The following is an 18,097-nucleotide window of genomic DNA, read 5'->3' on the forward strand; positions in this document are numbered from 1 at the left end:
CAGCTGGGCAGGATGCATTGCTGCTGCTGTCACCCGGGCAGGATGCTGCTGCTGCTGCCTCTGCCCGCTCCCGCAGCGGCACCGCAGGCTCATGCTCTGCCTCGGGCAGTACCAGCCATATTCTCAGCCCAAAATCCGGCCCACGTGCTTCGCCCAGCACGACAGGAGCTGTTCTCAGAGCTATTGCAGAGTGTCCCCCTCGGCACTGGTGTGTGGGTGGCCAAGCGAGATGCAGAGATGGCTCCTGGCATCCCACAGCTCCCACGCCGGCACAGCGCGGGCAGAGCCGGGCGCTTGCGTTCTGCCTCTTTCACTCTCCCCGCTCCGCAGCCCCGCTGCTCTGCACTCTCCTGGCTGCCGCTGTCATTAATTCACGCAGACAGCTCCCCGCAGGGCTCCGGTTACAATTCTCCATGGAGCTGGGCTCACATTGTGCGTTACCTGGGAAAGGATCAGGCTGGCAGGCAGCAGCCAGGGCTGGGCGGTGGCGGGGATTCCCTGCCTGCTCTCCTGGAGGGTCAGGTACCAGGGAACTTCTTCATTCCTTGCATTTCCCCACTCACACAACCTGACTCCGTTTACATGAGAAGTCTCCCGGCACGGGGGCGTTGCCAAGGAGCAGAAGTCTCTTGCAGCTGAGGCTTTCCAGGGCTCCGGGCAGAGGTAACTCGGTGCCCTTGCTGCAGAGGTCACAGGTGGAAGGCTGCTGAGTAATGGTATGAGCAGTAATTATATACAAGCACTGCACAGGGTTTTATTTCCATAATCCCTGTGGAGCTGCTTCCTCAAAAGAGCTCCAGTTACTGCTATTGAGAGTTCAAGTCTTGATTTTGTCTTCTGATGGTAAAGGGTCAGAAAAAACTGTGTGGAGCAGTGTGGGGTCACAGTGTTGTAAAATGAAGATGCTCTGTGTTTCTGGCCTTCTACACTGCATGAGCTGAAGTTGGGAAAAAGCTGCCATGTGTTGATATGGGGATGTAACCAGTGCTCTGAATACCAAACTTTCAGCAAAAGGCAATAGGATTCAAGAGCATGTGCTCTTGGCTTCAGTCTGTTCTTTCAGAGGCCACAGCTGACTGGAGCAGAAAGGGGCACTTACCATGACTGAGTATGTTGGTGTGCCAGGAATGCTGCACATGGCTGAGGTCCAGATGAACTTTCACCATTACCCTCCTAATAAATTTTTAACAAATGATCAATAACAAAACTGAGACCCACTTGACAATCCAGACCTGCGGGTGCTTTTAAAGGGATTCTCTGCTTGCCTGCAGAGAGGTTCTGATGCTGCCACTGTGTCCAGTTTTCACTTTGCTGGAACACTGTAACAAGAAGACAATTGTTTTGTTTTGTTTTTTTTTTTTAACAGAGTCAAAGTTTTTTTTTTTAAATTATTGCTCTTTGAAGCATACATGTGAGTGCCAGGTGTGGAAGGGGTAGCAATTGCCCTCCCCATGGCACAATGCCCTAAAAAGATAAGCTAAACAGGGCAGACCTATTTTTCCCCTTAAAAGCAAGCATTAGCTTCAATTACAGAATAACTATTTCCAATCAGCTGTTTTTCCCTCAACTAGGAATAATAAGAATAAAATGCACCTTCAAGTCAGGCTTCTCAAATCATGTAAACAGCTCATTTAACATTGCTTGTATTTTATAAATTCTCCACTGACTCCATTAACATTGCTTCTGTTATTTTAAAGACCATTTTCAAAAGGCAGCTTTCTGATTTATGGATTAAAAACCTGTATTTATGGCCTTCTGAGAACCACTGTGCAGATTACTCACAGGTCTACAGTGCCTGGCCATTTTCCCTCAGGTATTCAGACAAACACACTTGGCAGCTTGGTCACTGTGCTCCCAAGTTCTTGTGCCCAGTGACATGCAATTCCAGAGAAGGTTCCTCAGGAGCAGGACAGCTTCTCTCAGGGGTGGGGATACTTCTGTAGCCAGGACACACAGCACTACTAAAATACTTCTTGGTAAAGCCCAGCATCATGGCACAATGAACATCTGTTTTGGCTGAGTTTAATTAGTGGCTGCCTTATTCATGGTCTAGGTATTTGGTTTAGGCTGAATATTGTTCTGACTGAATTCTTGCAAACAAAACACAGTGAGATTTTAAATACAGCAACATCACTGGTTTGACTCAAAGCAAACACTGGCTTAAAAGAGTTTTGCCAAGGGATTTATATGAAGTCTCACTGAAACTGAATAATCTCTTCTGGTGATTCCTCCTGGCCCAGTCTGCAGCAGAGCTTTTCCCCACATGTTCAGGCTTTTTGGGCACACTGACAATTGAAAACTACCTAAAAACAATGCCCTGAAGGTGCTGCTTGAAAAACAAATTCTTCAAAAGTACAGCAAGGACTTTGCAAATGACTGTGCAGAAATAAGCTCAGAGTTTGTGATTCATAAAACTGTTCATTTGAACTGCTTACATCACTGATTGGCTCTTTGATGTCAGTGAAGATCACCCTTTTCCTGACCTCCTCTGAGCAGCCTACCAGGATTACACAGAGCCAGGAAAGACTCATGGCTGACAACTGCCAAGAAAGGAAGTAATTATTTTCTTTCATTACAGTGTATTTTTACTGTGTCACACATATAAACAGTAGAAATGAGTGCAGGAGTTTCACTGAAATGGTCCATAACATTTCCTATGGCTTTGTGCAATCACCAATTCAAATCTGAACACCCACATAATTTTTCATTTCAAACACTCAGCCCACCCACAAGAGGCAAATATTTGTATGGTTCTTTTATTGAGATGATGTCAATGTGGAAACAGATGGACAGACAAGAGGAAGGGGAAATACACATTCAGTTAATAGGAGCAGTGAATCCTATCAGTCATGTCCACAAGGCAGTTTGTTACACACCGTCCAAGTGGAGGGCATGTCCAGAGTGTGCCTGGAGCATCCCAGAACATCTGAACACTTGTCAATGTTGTGACACAAACAGGATTGGAAGAATCCACCAAACTGAGCCCTGTGATGAGAGTGCCTGTGGATTTCCAGAGAAACACCACATATAATATATAAAAATGTCTGGCCTGGTGTTAGATGGGGATACTTTGCTCGAGATTTTCTAATTGTTCTTCGAAAAATTTAATCTGCTCCTCGAGGTCTTTCTGTTCAATCAGCAAGGAGGTCTTGACTTGAACAAAGTGCTGATAGTCCTGGAGCTGCTGCTCTGTCAGGTATTTGGCAAGGATTCCAGAGACCACACGTTCTCTCCTGTCCAGATTCTCCTTCAGGTCCTTTGCATCCTCCCGCTGCCGAGACAAGAGCTGGTGCCGTTCATTCAGCGATTGCTAATGGAATGAAAAACAAAGCAGCACACCATGAGAACCCATCATTCCTGGCAGGCTCTGCTTCTTCATTTGGAAGCCACAGTCGATTTAATTTAATTACTTCCTCTTGTGGGCTTTGTGTTCCACCTGAGCTTTTTCTCAATTGAATTACTCATTCTTGTGGCTTGTAAGGTAAAGACACAGTAAATGCCATCAAGGCTCACTTCTCCTATGCTGCCCTCATGAAAAAAAATCAATAAACTTAACATTCTGGTCCTTTGAAAGTATCCTGTAACAATCTTCAGTCAATTAGAAGCTCTTTAAGGTACGTATCTTTGTGTTTTGTGTGTTGCATGTGGCCAGAGTGCTGCAATCATATTAAAAAGATAGAGTGGCTTCTATTAAAAGGTCTGGGTTGATGCCAAGATGATTTTTTGCCTTTTTTCTTTTATATACCTTTTATATATCCTCAGTACTCTTAGCATGCATATTTGTAATTGCTTAAGTCTGATAACTTAGCATAGTCCTGGTATTCTGTTAGGCCAGGAGACCAAACACCCTGGAGATGGGAAAACCCTACACTGTCTTGGGAAGCCAAGGTGCTCTCTAGAAAATATCCTGTAACTGAGATTTAGCCCATCCAGGGGGGAATTCCTCAGGATGGGGGAGATCACCCTATTCCTCCAAGCCTCTCATTGGGACATCTTTGTTAGATATGCTAATTTGTAAGGTCTATAAATAGTATATGCCATCTATTGTGTGCTTGCATTGCAGTGCATTCCACCTTAGCAAAGTGGGGCACCACAAAGATCCTTATTAAATACCCAGGTAAAATCCCTTTATCCCTTAACTGTGCCTGGCTCTCAATTTTTTAAGACCGTGGAAAGGCACCAGTGTGATAAAATAACTGTGATCTGTTCATCAAAGGCTTCTTTTAAAGACTTGGGCCTTGCTTGTTCTACAGGATTTTTGTACCTTTCACCTTTAGCGAATTCTCATTCAACTGTAATAATTTTCATGGGGATTACAGTGCTGGAAAATGTTCTCTTTCCAGACAGTGTACTGACACCCTAAAAATTGAGTAAAAGATTGAGACTGCTGTTTTTGCTGACACGAGGGCAAATGCAGTCAGTGGGAGATGGTTGTTAAAAATGTTGGCACTTAACCAAGTCTTCATTAGGCATTTTATTCAAATATTTGAATAAATTATTTAAATGCGCTTCCTATGAAGACTATAAATGTAATACCAGAGAAACAACACCCTTCCTGCCTACCATAAAGTGAAAGCAAGCATGAAATACTATTTAAAATTATTCACATTAACACAACTGACATTTTGGAAGAGGTGAATCCTGGCTCTCTGTGTCACACTGCATGAGAGAACCTTTTTAGTGCTAATCTGTGTGTGAACCAAACCAATCCAGCAGCTCTGCTGTCTCTCACTCTTGGGTTCTGAGTTGTTGGAAGCTCCTGAGGTATTAAAAAGCCTTTTTACCCAGCCCTGTGTTTGAGGAAGAAGTTGAGATTCCTCAGCTCTGGTTTTCAAGGTTGTTTATTTTCTCTTATCTGATACATTCTTTTTCAGACCTGCTGAGATCTGTCCAGGAGGTCTGGTTGAGACCCACTGACTGCCCTCAGGGCAGTGTTATCTTTTTATACTAAAAACTATGTGTACTTTATTTACAGTCATTTTCCAATACCTATCACCTATTTTAGACAGTCTGTTAGACAGTCTGTACCCTAAACCAATCCAGAAGTGCCACCATCACAGCAGAAGATGGAGGACAAGAAGAAGAAGAAAGACAGGACATGCCCAGAGCCCTCCATCTTGCCTCTTGAACCCTCATTCTAAAAACCCCAAAAATCTACTTTTCCACCCTGTGATAAACTCACTGTCATTCCATTCAAACCCTTGTGGCTTGTAACTCCTCACACAAAGTTGGTAATTGTCTGCATGGGCTAAAATCGAAGGCACAGGTGTCTTTGACTCCATGCCAAGGTCTCTGAGTCCTCCAGGGCAGTGAGAGCGATGTCCTGGTTCAGCCATCTCACCTTCTCCTCAGGCTCTGTGTTGCCATCCGTCCTGCTGAGGGCGTTCTGCACGCGGGCCAGGCGGCTGGACAGGCAGAGCAGGAGGCTCAGCACCTTCTCCAGGTCCCCAATGAACATCAGGTAGCGCTCAAACTCCTGCGGCTGGCACAGCTCCCTCAGCAGCACCTCCAGCTCCTCGCCCCACCTGGCACATTCCCTGACTTCCAGGAGAACCAGCTCCTGCTCCTCCCACAGTGCCTGCAGCCTGGACTGGAGGCTGGCCATGAGTTCCAGCTGCAAAAAGGAAAAATAAAAAATCACAGGAACTGTTACTGCCAAAGAGAATCCGTATCAGTTCTAGAGAATGGATTTTCTTCACACTGTCTTGGCCAAATTTTTGACTTTTAAAATCATTTTAAGCTACAGGAAAGAAAAAAGGGGGAAAAAAGCAGCAGTATTTTCTAAGCTGTACTTAATTCTCAAACTCTGAAAAGCAAATTACTGGTAATCACCCTAGCTGCTGATATATTCTCTGGCTCAGAGAGCTTCCAATCAGTCAGAAGGGAACTGCAATAAAGATTACACCATGATTACACAGAACTGTTGTTCTAAGACATGAGCATGAAGTCCCAGCTCTGTACCAAGCTTTAGAAGAATTGATTGGAATTTCATTATCATATGCACAGAAAAAGTCAGTTCCATGGGCAATCCAAGCAGGCTATGGTGCCTGGGTAGCAAAGTAATCAGAGGAGGCTGTTTCAAAGGGAAATTATATGGAAAAAGGCCTCAAGACTTGAGTGGGAGCACACCATCAGTTCTTTGGAAGTTGAACAGTGCCACCATGAACAGGAGCAGCAGTAAGACAGCAGCAGGAGCCTCAGAAAGGCAGATTGTCATACCTGAGATGGAGCATGGCCAGGGGAAATGCCCACCTAACCATGCAAAGCTACATAATCACCCCTGCAAGCTCCAAACTTCTGTCCCTGTCCAGCTGTGCCCTCCCTTCTCTGCATGTGTGGAATTAATCAGACACTGGTATGTGCAGAAACTGTTACCAGCTCCCAGAGTAAAGAATATTTCTTATTTAGGCTGCCAGTTCTAATTGATTTTACAGATTTTGAGATTAGAATTGAGTGCTAAATTGGGAGTTTGCTGCTGCTGCACAGGAGCTGACTGTGCAAGGAAACCTTTAATGGTGATAGATGAGAGATCTCAGTCAAATCAGGCAGGATTTAAATATCCCCAACAATGACCAATATGCCAATGTGCCAGGACTTCACCTTCTGCCAAAAATTGATTCAAAGTTATCTGTGAAATGTTATTGGGATAAAAATATCCATAGCAATAATGACATTAATAAGATTTTCTTTGTCATGATGGAAAAACAGTGGTTCCTGTGATGGATATTTACATACTTTCTTAGATGTGAGGTCATCTAGCTCGCTTGTGCTGTCTCTGTTCCTCTTCAGGACTTGGTTTCTCATAGAGGCAGGATATTTGCTCCTTTGCTTGGTTTCATGCTCTGATTTTGGACATTCTTCTGGTCCATCTCCATGACTTTTCCTGCTATTGGAACAGAAAATAAATACCCAAAGCAAACATTTACATTTCTTCCCTAACACTGAATGAATGGTTTTATCCATCTTGACTTCAGGATCACTCTCCTCTCTTCTCACCACAGGAGAGCCTCTAATTTTTTAGAAGATATGGAGCAAAAGATTTGCAGCCTAGGTCTGTTGGAGTCCCTTTAATAAGGAACCACTGAACCACTTTTCTTCCATTATATACCCTTAGCCTCAGACATTTCTTGGTTGTAAATCAGAAAGCAATATGCTTTTCTAATGAAACACAAATAAAACCATGTGCTTAAGTTCATCTTACTACTGTCATACTAGTATGGATAGTATCTGTACATTAAAATAGACCAAAGTGCTGGAAAATTGGTTTTGTCTACTTACTCATTCTCCTGCACACGCTGTGCCTTTCCCCTTTTCCTGCGTGATTTATCCAGCATGGAGATGTTAACAGGAAACAAACCCTCCATCAGGTCCAAGGCAGTTTTTCTAAGAGGATGAGGCATGAGAATGCCCACCAGAGATCTGTCTTTGGCAATGATCTCCAGAGCAAGCTCCTGGTACCGCTGCTCCTCAGAAGGCTGCAGCCTCCTCTGGGTGTCTCCCTCCAGGGGAACATCATCAGGGGTGCTGTGCAGGGATGTTTCCTGGGCAAGGAGACCTTTGCCTGGATGTTTGTGTCCTTGGTGAGGCCCAGCTGGTGCTGTGTGCAGATGCATCCCCTGCTCTGGATGCTTGAGTGCAGCACTCCCACCCAGAGACTGAGTTCTGCATTCCTCCTCCACTCCAGCACTCTCCTTGCTTCCATCTCCTGGGACAGGAATGGGGGTTTCAGGAGTCTGCTCCTTTTTATCCTGACCACACCCACGTCCAGTTATGTCATTATGTTCATCATTCTTGGGTCCATCTTTCTCAGGATCACAGAAACTGTAAGGAAGGAGAGAGTTCCTTTTACTTGGAAGAGATTTTTTGCAGACTGTTTAAGAGCTGTGATCAGATGTTTGTGATGTTATGGTTCTGTCTGGAACTTTCAGCTACTTTTATGCTAACCTGCTAAACCAGGAAATTTAAGAAAAAAAATTCATTTTACATAAGCCATTCAAATGTCCAGAAACCATTGGGGTATTTTTGAAAGAGTGGAAATTTTTTTACTACCAGAGTCAGCATCATTGCCTTGCTGAGACAGAGTTCAGATGCTTATCTCCCTTGATGCTCCTCAAACTAGCAAACAAATATAGAGAGTTAAACCACAAACTTCCTAACTAGTGATGTGTAAACGGCACAGTTTTTTTTCCTGTGGAAAAACACACCAAAATCCCCTATTGCAGCAGTCCTGCTCACACACACTCTCCAGGACTGGGCATCTCCGAGATGTTGGAAATGCTGTTTTCTCCAGGCTCGGAGGAGGGAGCTGCGATCCCAGAGATCTGATGGAACAGGGACAGCTGCTCAGGGCTGGCACTTCCCGCGGTGGAAACGATTTTAGAGGCTGACCCAGAGAGCAGGGGGGAATATTCCCGCACGGCCAGCGAAGGGAGCAGCGCCGGGGTCCCACCCTGGGGACAGGACACGGGCTGTGCCCAGCGCAGCCCCGCAGCCTCACCTGGAGGGGCCCGGGCAGCTCCCACGGCGCCGGCGCGGAGCTGCTGCACATCTGGCACATCTGCACGGCTCCTGGAAGGGAAAACAGCACACTGGGGCAGCCAGCACTGCAGGCGAGGCAGCTGCTGAATTTTGCTCCCATTTTTGTTATTCCGACAAAGGGGAGCTGATGGTAGAACTCCAAGTAGGTTCACTGAGGTTTGTCCTTTTTCTTTTCTTTTTTTTTTTTTTTCCGTGGTTTTTTGTTTGGTTGTTGTTTTTTCTAGGGCGAAAAGTTTGGTTTTTGTTCCCTTTTTTTTTTTTTTTTTTTTTTAAATCTTTGGCGTTATTTTTGTCTACATCTTTTTTATTAATTAAATTGCTATTACGCTCTTCCTAGGTAGCATCATTTTTTCCCCCTAGAAAACAAAAAACCAGCTGTCAACAAAAGACACCTCTACTGTCATAGCAATTCAGAAATTCAGCATTGGTGGAAGTTTGTCAGTCTCTTCAGTAGGGTAATTTTGGTGGTACGTATAATAATTTATTTTTTGGCCCTTTATTTTCTTTATTCTCCTCAACAATATTGACAGCTGCTGTCTTTCAAATTCAGAAGCCAAAAAATGTTGGTAATTTATAATTCTCCCTGTAATGACCTTTTTTTGGGATAGGGCTCTAATGAAGTTGCTGTCATTAACACTACTAGAGCATAAACAGCCTCATCCAGCATACAGCACATGTTCTTTGCAAATGTATCTTTAAGTGCCAGAGTCCCTCTTGAGTTTCTTTATGCCCCTTTCAGGTACTGGTGTCTTACCTGTGTGGAAGAAGGAGTGGATTTTGGTCTCTCAGGAGCTCTCCCAGATGCAGAACCCCCTGCCTGTGGGAGACTTTCAGCAGATGGACACTTGCTGGTACAGCTCCTGTCCCCTTGGCTGGGATCACACCTGCTGCTCCCATTCCGTGGGGGAGCAAAAGGCAAAGGAGGAAAAACATCTGGTGATTTCTGTTCAGAGAGAGGTTGGCAGAAAACCTCATCATTCTGCATCTTCCTGCTCCCATTTGGGTTGGAAATCTGGCCAGGAGGGCCTTTGGGATTTGACAGCCTCTCCTGCAGGGGTGGCTTCTGCAGTGGGAGGTGTTGTGAGCCCCCTGGCCTTTGACTGATCTTTCGTTCCATGTATTTGATCAGTGCACTGTGCTGGATTTGTTTCAGCTCTGTCCTGGAGACACTTGAACTGGAAAATGCCTTTCCTCTGTTCTCCAGATCCCTTCTCCTGGATGCCACTGTGCCTTGCTCAGTGGTTTCATCCCTAGCTTGACTCCATGATATTTCCTTATCCATTAGGTGATTGAGCTTCTCAGGCTCAGAGTAGCACAGTTTCTTTTGCTCTTGGGTTACCCTTTTCCTTCCCCCTGCTTGACCTTTTTGTGGCCTCCTTATTTCTTCATTTCTATTGAAGCTTTCCAAGGATTCCAGATGGGAGGGGGAGCAAGGAACAGGTTTGGCATCCTCACTTGCACTGGATAACGAGAAAGACCGAAGGTGTTCAATGGATGGCCTTTTAGAGGATTTCTGTCTCAGTCTGACAGGCAGACTCATCTGTAAGTCTTTTCTTTTAAAGGAGGTTTCTTTGAGAACCTTTTTCTGGGCCATTTTAAGTTTTTCTATGTAGTCATTCTGGAAACTCTCTTCTGTGAATGAAGCAGGACTCCTGAAAATGAGGTCTTTGTTCTGAAGCTGGAGATCATCAGCACTGTGCTGGTGGTGGTGGCTGCTCCTCTGAAGCTGATGGCCCTCTCTTTGTATCTCTAGACCCTGTGCTGAGGCAGCATAGCTGCTAGTTGGAATTTCTTTTGGTGAGCTCCTTGAGTCCTTGCTGGGGTGCAGGACACTGGTGGTTCTCCCTGCAGACAGATAGTAAAGCATGGGAGTTGCCTGCCTGGTTATTTGTTCCCCAGCATGGTCCTCCCAGAGCTGTCTTGAGAGCTGTGTTTGAAATACAGTCTGGAGCTTCTGAACAGGAGGTTCCTCTTGCTCCAGACACGTGCTGAGGTCAGGACTGCTGTTGTTACCCTGCTTTCCTTTCTGCACTTCACGTAATGACTGAGATGTGGACTCTTCCTTTGGTCTGAAAGAAGCCATTTGGCTTGTGCCATCATCACAGCACTGCTTCCTTCCTGGCTCCAGCTCCTCACACTGAGGGTGCTCCACTTCCACAGCACTGCAGCTGCAGGACAGTGATGATCTCTGCACTTTGTTTTGCTGGTTTGGGACTGGTTCCCTAATATTGCTCATAATTTTTCCTTCAGAATCATAACACTGATTTTTGTCTGCATAACTGTTTAGCTTCCTGGGAGCATTTTTATTTAGAAGAGCATTCTCCATGTATTTTAATTCCGAGCTGTCCTCAAACACATCCTGATCCATGTCTGAATCCCACTCAGTGTGGAGTGGGCCCTGAGCACAGGGCAGGGACTCTTTCCTCTGGCTGGGCCCTGGCACAGTGCTTGGCAGAGCTGCTTCTCTGGCACCTGCCCTACACACACCCCTGGGACACTGTTTGACTTGCTGTGTATCATTAACAGCACTGGGCTTGGAATGTGCTTGGTGATAGGATTTGGAGTTCATCTCTTTGGGAATTTTGTTACCATGACCTGAATTAAATTCAGAAAGTATTTTGGGGACATTCACCACAGAGTCTGTCTTTAAATATTCTTGAAAAATGAATGAAGAAGGTCTCCTGAAAATGTGTTTGCTTCTCTTTGTAGGTTGTTGTGATGGGATCCACTCTCCGTTTTCCTCTGTCTTTAATGGCTGAACTTTTGATACCTTTGTGAAATCAGAAGAAAGGCCCTGGTTTTCCAGAGGCTTTTCCCTAGGAGGCCCTACACCCTGCTCTGTGAGTGCATCCCAGTGCTGGCCCCATGGCCCCTCCCTGTGCTGCACTCCAGGGGCTGGCTGCCTGCTGCCCTCATTGTGCCCTGCAGAGCCTTTTCTCTCTCTTGGCGTGTCCAAGGGCCTGGTAGTGATGTTGCAGCTCTTGGGGCACCTGGGAGGGGACAGCAGAGGAGCTGCCAGGGCTGCAGGGCCCTGATTTGAAGTCCTTTGTGCAGGAGTCACTCCACAGCTGTGGGAGCTGTTGGGGACGCTCAGCTCTGGTGCCTTGCGTGCCTGGGGGGATCTGAGGGCAGGGTGGGCAGCACTGAGGTTATAAATTCCTGTCACATATTCTGAGTCCATGTACGGGGCCTGCTCTGGAGGCACACACAAATAATCACCTTGGCACGATGGTGTGGGGTTCTCTGGGATGTTTGATCCTCCTGAGAAAGAGCTGTAAGCAGAGTCTGCCCTTCCAGGGAGGTGCAAGGGATGCTCCATGCTGCTGACCGACTTCACTGACAAAAGATGATCATTTTCAGGAGAGGCCACAGGCTCCACCAGCTTCCCAGCTCTGCCACCTTGCCTGTGAGTCCATCTTTCTATCTCATTCCCAGCTGAAGTCATGTTGTAGCATTTCCAGAAATCCAAGTCTCATTAAAAGTCCACAAATGAGTTGTTAGAAATGAACATTTTTCTCTACAGTTACATTCCAACAATATCTAGAGGAACCTAAAAAGAAAGAGAAATGTGTGAAAAAGACTCAGTGGGAGGATTCTCCTGGCACATCTTGGCAAACCTTTCCCAGAATCCTAGAAAAAGGTGCCTGAGACCGACAGAGCATCTTGATGAGACATTCTGCTGCCAGTCCCAAGTCACAGATTTTAAAAGGTGGCCAGATATTTATGGCTGCAGCTCAGAACTCCCCTGCAAACCCCTAAATGGACTAGGAAAAAGCACCAGCATAGAGTTCATGTATAACAACAGTTTTTGCAGTCTGGAAAACAGCCTGTGTTTATCAGCAGCACTTGACAGCTGCTCTCTGATTGCTGTGCATGACGCTCAGAGGTTTAGTTTAACAAATGGATCCTCAAGCAGCAGCCCAACAGGCCAGGAGAAGACAAGCAGGAGATTCTCACACCAACAGCCTGACCCTCTCTGCCCTCTGCCAGCTTCAGACCCCCTGACTGCTCCCAGGCAGGAGGAACCCAAATAAAAGACTGAACCTGGCACCAGAGTGCTGCTAACCAGCAACCTAGTTTAGTAATTCTCATTTAAACCAGCTCTAGAAACTGATTAGTTATTAAAAGAAAGCAAACAAACAATCATGAAAAGCTTCATCAGCAAGCTGCTCCAGTAAAAGGCCTTCTGAGGAGACACAAATTGTGTCCAGATCCCTCCAGAATATTACATGTCTGATTTATTCATAAAGGTGGGACTCACCAGACACTAATCTGCCATTCCCAATATCATATTTCTGTGGTGGGACCTCAAAAAGCTGGCAGAAAGAGAGGTTTCAGGGTGATGTTTCTCTTTAAAAAAAAAAATAAAAATCACATTCCTGCCTTGTTTCAAAGACAGTCCTGGTATCATTCATTTTGAGCCAAAGGAAGAGATGGATAGGAGCCAAAATACACAAGTTAATCTATAAATGAAACTTGGACTGGTGGGGCACACTAAATAAATTAACTAGTTTCTGGGAAATGAAAACAGCCTAACACCACAAAGTGGTAATTTGCCTGCTGTTTTTTGTTTTTTTTTTTTTTCCAGGTGCTTGCCTTGTTTTTTAACATTTTAGTAAGAAACCAACTCAAGGATGTCTGGAGTTCTCTCCACCTTTACAGATGATTTAAAACAAAGCTGTGAAATTTAATTGTCTGTGAATAACAGGGTCACAAAGGAAATAGGAAACATCAGTGGCTGGTGATGCCATTCCCCATCCTTTTCACCATGGTGGGTTCAGGAATTTAAAGAAATAAAAACTTGAGATACTTGGTGAAAGGAAAACGCTGGATTTTTTGGAACTGCTGAGGGAAAAAAGCATTGAATGACTGCAGTGACACTCAGTGCAGATGGGAGGGGACCATGGTGTGTCCCAGTGCAGTTACAATTCCCAGGAGTGCCCTGGAGCTCTGGCCCATGGCTGTGACCCCTGGGAGAGCTCAGCAGGACCTGGAGGTGCTGTGGGTGCACAGGACCAAACCCCACAGGAGCCACACATTCCACAAGAGATCCAGAAGACAGATTGCTCTGTCACTCTTATCTCCCTTGTTGTAATTAAATTTTTCTCCCAGAGGATCCTCTCCAAGCAGCTCTTGCTGTTGGTGCTGTAAATAGACAGAGCCAAGTCCTGGTCTGGGATGTGCTGGCACAGTTCCATGCAAGCTCATGGAGACACCCTGATCTACAGGGAGAATTTGGCTCCAACTTTTCACAGCAATGTCTAGAATCCAAGTAACTGCTGTGATTTAGTTCATATCTATCCATGGAAGTGCTTTCCTGGCTTCCTATACCAGTCATTCCCAAAATCTCTTTCCCCCCATTGTTTCAAGCTCCTCATTGGATTTTCAGTGAAGTTGGCAATACAGAGAAGAATTTTTGACTCAGGTTTTTATGATAACACCAGAAGTAATAGGAAATATCATTTCAATATCTTAGAAGACTGAGGTAAGAAGCTCTGCCTGATACTGAAACACGCCTTAGGGAAAACTTTTGTTTCTTTTGCAGAGAATATTTCCTAAACCCTGCCAGCAGAATAGTTTATCTCAATGTGTTCAAAGAACTGTGTGGAAGCTGCCCTCTCTTTCCCATGTAAGAGAAAACCACGAATGTCCTTAAAACTCAGCTGACATGAACAATGGCATTATTGCTCTCAGAGGGGAGGAGCAGAGCTCCCTCAGGGACTGTGCTCCTCTGGCTCTCAGATACATTCTGGCAAGGCTGGAATGCAATGTGCCACTCCAGACCCACTGGCTTGCTTTGTAAACCACTGGAAGCAAGAAGAGAAATGTTAAATTAAAGTATATCAGAACAAAAACTACTGGAAGATGAAGGGAAGTGTATTAACAGAGTAAGAATGCAGGGAAGTATATCCACTCCATGCCCAAGGAAGAAATAAAGCCACTATGAATCTATTACATTCCAAAGTGGTTTGAGTGTTGTTTTTTGTTGTTAAAAACAGAGGCTAACTTAATTCCATCCACATCAGCCTTTTCTGTTCTAGGGAAAGGTGATTTGCATTGCACAATCTTGAATTCTTTGCAATCAACTCAGTATGCCAAAGCCTCCTGTCTGGCAAATTAACTCTGTACAGAGAAAACCCAGTGACTCCAGACCACAGTCACTGAACAACTCACCTGTCTTATAAGGGCAAGATTTATTATAATTGCAGTTTGGTCTTGTTCAACCTCATTTAGAGTTTGCCAGGTGCCATAATTGATCTGTAACTCACCTGCACTGATATACAATGCTTGCCCAAACAAATCATCACCCACCAGAAACACAGGTATTCTCTCTATCTCTGATTTGCCCTCAACAACCCAGGAAAAATGTCCCTGGCATATAACACAGTCTGCAATAATTTGTGCACTTGTGGAGCTCCCTTGAAATGACCAACACAATCTTTCCATTACAGAAGCAAGAATGAGAATTTTCCTTAATAAACACAAGCAGAGTTCAAACCTTCTTAGCTTTCTTGTGTAATTGCCCTTTTTATACAAATGGCTCCATAAAAATAAAGGGGAAACCCACAGCTGCTGATCTGGATCAAACGACATTACACAAGTGTTCTCCAGAGGAGAACAAGTGTGCAGAACACAAAGCAAACACCTTGACAACCTCCCAATAATATGTCATGTCCACATTAGTGAATGACCTGTTCCTTATCAAAGGGTAAACACTGGATGTAAACATTAACTGAAATTCTTCAGATTCCAGCCTGTTGCACAGGCTGCAGCACCTGACCCATCTGCTCCCCAGACCCTGAGGTTTCATTGCTACCAAGAGATCACCTGAGAGACTCTTGTTTTAGCAGGTGATCCTCCTGGCTTTCCCAGGGCAGAGATCCTGGGGAAGGCAGGTGCAGTCTCTGGCATCCCAGAAACCTTCAGCAGGTCATCAGTTGGTGATCTAGCATAGGTTCCCAGATCTCCATCCAGGTCTTCCTGGACAGAACCCATGTCCTTGCAAGACATGGGTGCATTCTCTGAGATGTCTGAAAATAAGAGCTGCTTCTTTGACCAGACTCTGGAATGTCCAGAAATTCCAGACAAATGTCTTTGATCTGACTATTGAAAGGGTGAGAGAAATGGAAGGACACTCCATTCAGGGAAATGTGGCTGGCATTGCCTGTGTGCCCAGCATCTCTGAAAGTCACTATTTCTCTCTTTCTCTGCCTTTTCTTTTTAATAGATACTTCCCCTTTGTTATTATTTGTTTCTAGCCTACAATTAACAATTTTATCCCTTTGGGTTTCAACTTTAGGTTTCTAACAGGAAGGCAAACATAGCAGATGATATTGCCTTTGGCTCACTGAAAACCCACACTTTCTGCTAATCTGTATTATTTTGCTAAGATTTCTGAAGACTCTAATCCCTGTTTTTCTCATTCAGTGCAATTTCCAGAGCTATTGTGCAGGTGGTAATGGTCACCAGGGATATTGCACATCAACACCCAAGGACAAAACCTCACATTTGGCTTCCAGGCCCTGTGGAAAGCTCACCCTGCTCCTGGGAGCCAGGGAAGTCAAAGTGTCACACAGTCCCAAAACAGAGCCTAAGTGGGATTTAGAGGAGGTCTGTGCCTTGTGTACACAGAAATAAATTTCACCATGGTTTGAGGAATGTAAACATTTCCAGTAAGACCCACGGATACACACTTGAGGCTTTCTGGAGCTATCTAAGTGTTGTGAGAAATTTAGAGAAGGATGAAAGTAATAATAACAAAATGCATCTGAGTATCCCCTTTTTTGTGTAGGGGAACAGACAAACCTTCCTAAACCCCCTCACCCTGCTAGGCCAGGCTCCCTAAGGAGGAGGAGACCCCTGGTGAGCAGCAAGGGAGCTTTGCTGGAGCCACGGTACCAGAATGGGTCCATCCTGCACCTTCCTGGTGTCACTCCCAAAGGAATGACATCCCACTCATGGACAGGAACATTTGGCACTTGCCCAACGTGCCTATGGGCTGAGGAAAGCTGTGGCCCAAATAAACTGCTTGTGGAGGTGAGAGCTGTGGCCCAGTCTGGGCAAGGCATTAATGAGGAAGATCGGGTTTGGCAATGCTTCACAGCCCTGGGGAGACCTTTTCTGAGCACCCAACACAGTCTGACCTCTTAACTGGAGCAGGCACCCACTGCATGCCTCTCCATTGTCCTTGAATTCCCCCACTTTCCTTATTCAGCCTCAAAAATTTCCCTTGGTTTCCATCAGCATTAGTCTCTGTTCTATTAAACACCAAACACTTACAGTTTCTTCTAACTCTGTAAGTGCTTCTCAGAAAATGATTTTGCCAGAAATCAGTTTCATCCCAAATGTATGCATTTCTTCCTAACCACTTCCATTTCATCCCTGTTAATGTCATCATATTTTCCTTATTTCTTTTTAAAATCTAATCAAGTTCATCTGATGCCATAAACTTAGCCCCATACTGTTTTTACAGGCTACAGAAACACCACCAAGAGAATTAAAAATTACAGACTCTAAAGTATTAAAAATCAAAAAGGAAAAAAAATTTAATGACACTGTTGATTTTTAAACATCAGTCTACAGAATTACATATTATATATATTATATATTATTAAATTAATGAACAATATAATAATATATAATATAATAATATGTAAAAATATATATTACATATATTATTAAATTAACTAATTATTAGAATAGAATTAATATATATGATAAAGATTTTTTCTCAATTTTCCATGGTGACTGCTTCCCAGCAAGGCTGTCCAAGAAACATCAGGGAAAAATAAAATTCTCATAGTCCCCTGACCTGTCCCTGGCTGCACTGAGCTTCCCACAGCTCAGGCAGCAAGTCAAGCTCACAAGAGAAGAAACTGGCCTTTAAATAGGGGTAATCCATTCAACATCTGCTTCCACTGACATGGTTTTAGTCCAGAATCCCATGAGTTGGTAGTTGGCTAGCAATCTGTGCAAGCACAGTTTTAAAAACATATTAACATATTCATTATTAATTGCCTATAATTAGAAAAACCAAGTGCGTATTACAGGCAGCTTCCCCAGCTGCCACACATCCCAAACCCAGTGTATCCCAGCACTGCCTGGATCAGAATTTGGCTTTTCCAGCTTTATCAGAGCTCTGGGAGAGCTGACACTCAGACTCACTAGTGAGGGTTGGCTGGCTGGGAAATGTCATGAAGTCATCTTATCTTTGAAGAATTCTGGTTTTCTGGCACCTACCTATGCTTTATTCTAATACAAAACTATTCTCAGAAGCTTTATGGATGGCTCTGTAAATGCAATCCAAGAGCCCTTGCCAGAACAGCACTGCAGATTCCAATTTCTACATGCTGTAGTTATGTTTTCCACAGGCAAAGCTACAGTGAGAACAAACATTCCTGCTGCAGCTCCAGTTTCAGGCAAGGATGGATCCAGAGTCACTGACTGGGGAAGGAGCAGTGTCCAGTTCACCTTAATAAAGTAGAATTATAAATATATATATATATATATATATATATATAATCTATGTATATAAGTATATGAGTTTATATAATTTAAA

General features: G+C 44.4%; 1 protein-coding gene across 1 annotated transcript; it reads right to left on the bottom strand.

Moving 5' to 3' along the window:
- Positions 1-3,055: 3,055 nt before the first annotated feature.
- SHROOM1 (shroom family member 1) lies at positions 3,056-10,405 on the bottom strand. The gene is made up of 6 exons (XM_064725335.1): positions 9,293-10,405; positions 8,498-8,568; positions 7,279-7,821; positions 6,736-6,886; positions 5,342-5,614; positions 3,056-3,310 (listed from the first exon to the last, which is right to left on the bottom strand). The coding sequence occupies exons 1-6, from the start codon at positions 10,403-10,405 to the stop codon at positions 3,056-3,058; spliced, it is 2,406 nt and encodes an 801-aa protein (XP_064581405.1).
- Positions 10,406-18,097: the final 7,692 nt, after the last annotated feature.

This window comes from Zonotrichia leucophrys, chromosome 13 (genome assembly GCF_028769735.1).
Source record: "Zonotrichia leucophrys gambelii isolate GWCS_2022_RI chromosome 13, RI_Zleu_2.0, whole genome shotgun sequence".
In the NCBI taxonomy this organism is placed as follows: domain Eukaryota; kingdom Metazoa; phylum Chordata; class Aves; order Passeriformes; family Passerellidae; genus Zonotrichia; species Zonotrichia leucophrys.

Bases quoted from the DNA above. Each gene is read 5' to 3' on its own strand.
- SHROOM1 (XM_064725335.1), bottom strand. From the start codon at position 10,405: ATGCTTTACTATCTGTCTGCAGGGAGAACCACCAGTGTCCTGCACCCC. The intron at 8,569-9,292 runs GTAAGACACCAG...TTTCCCTTCCAG, and splicing joins CCACTCCTTCTTCCACACAG to GAGCCGTGCAGATGTGCCAG. The intron at 7,822-8,497 runs GTGAGGCTGCGG...CCTTCCTTACAG, and splicing joins AGCTGCCCGGGCCCCTCCAG to TTTCTGTGATCCTGAGAAAG.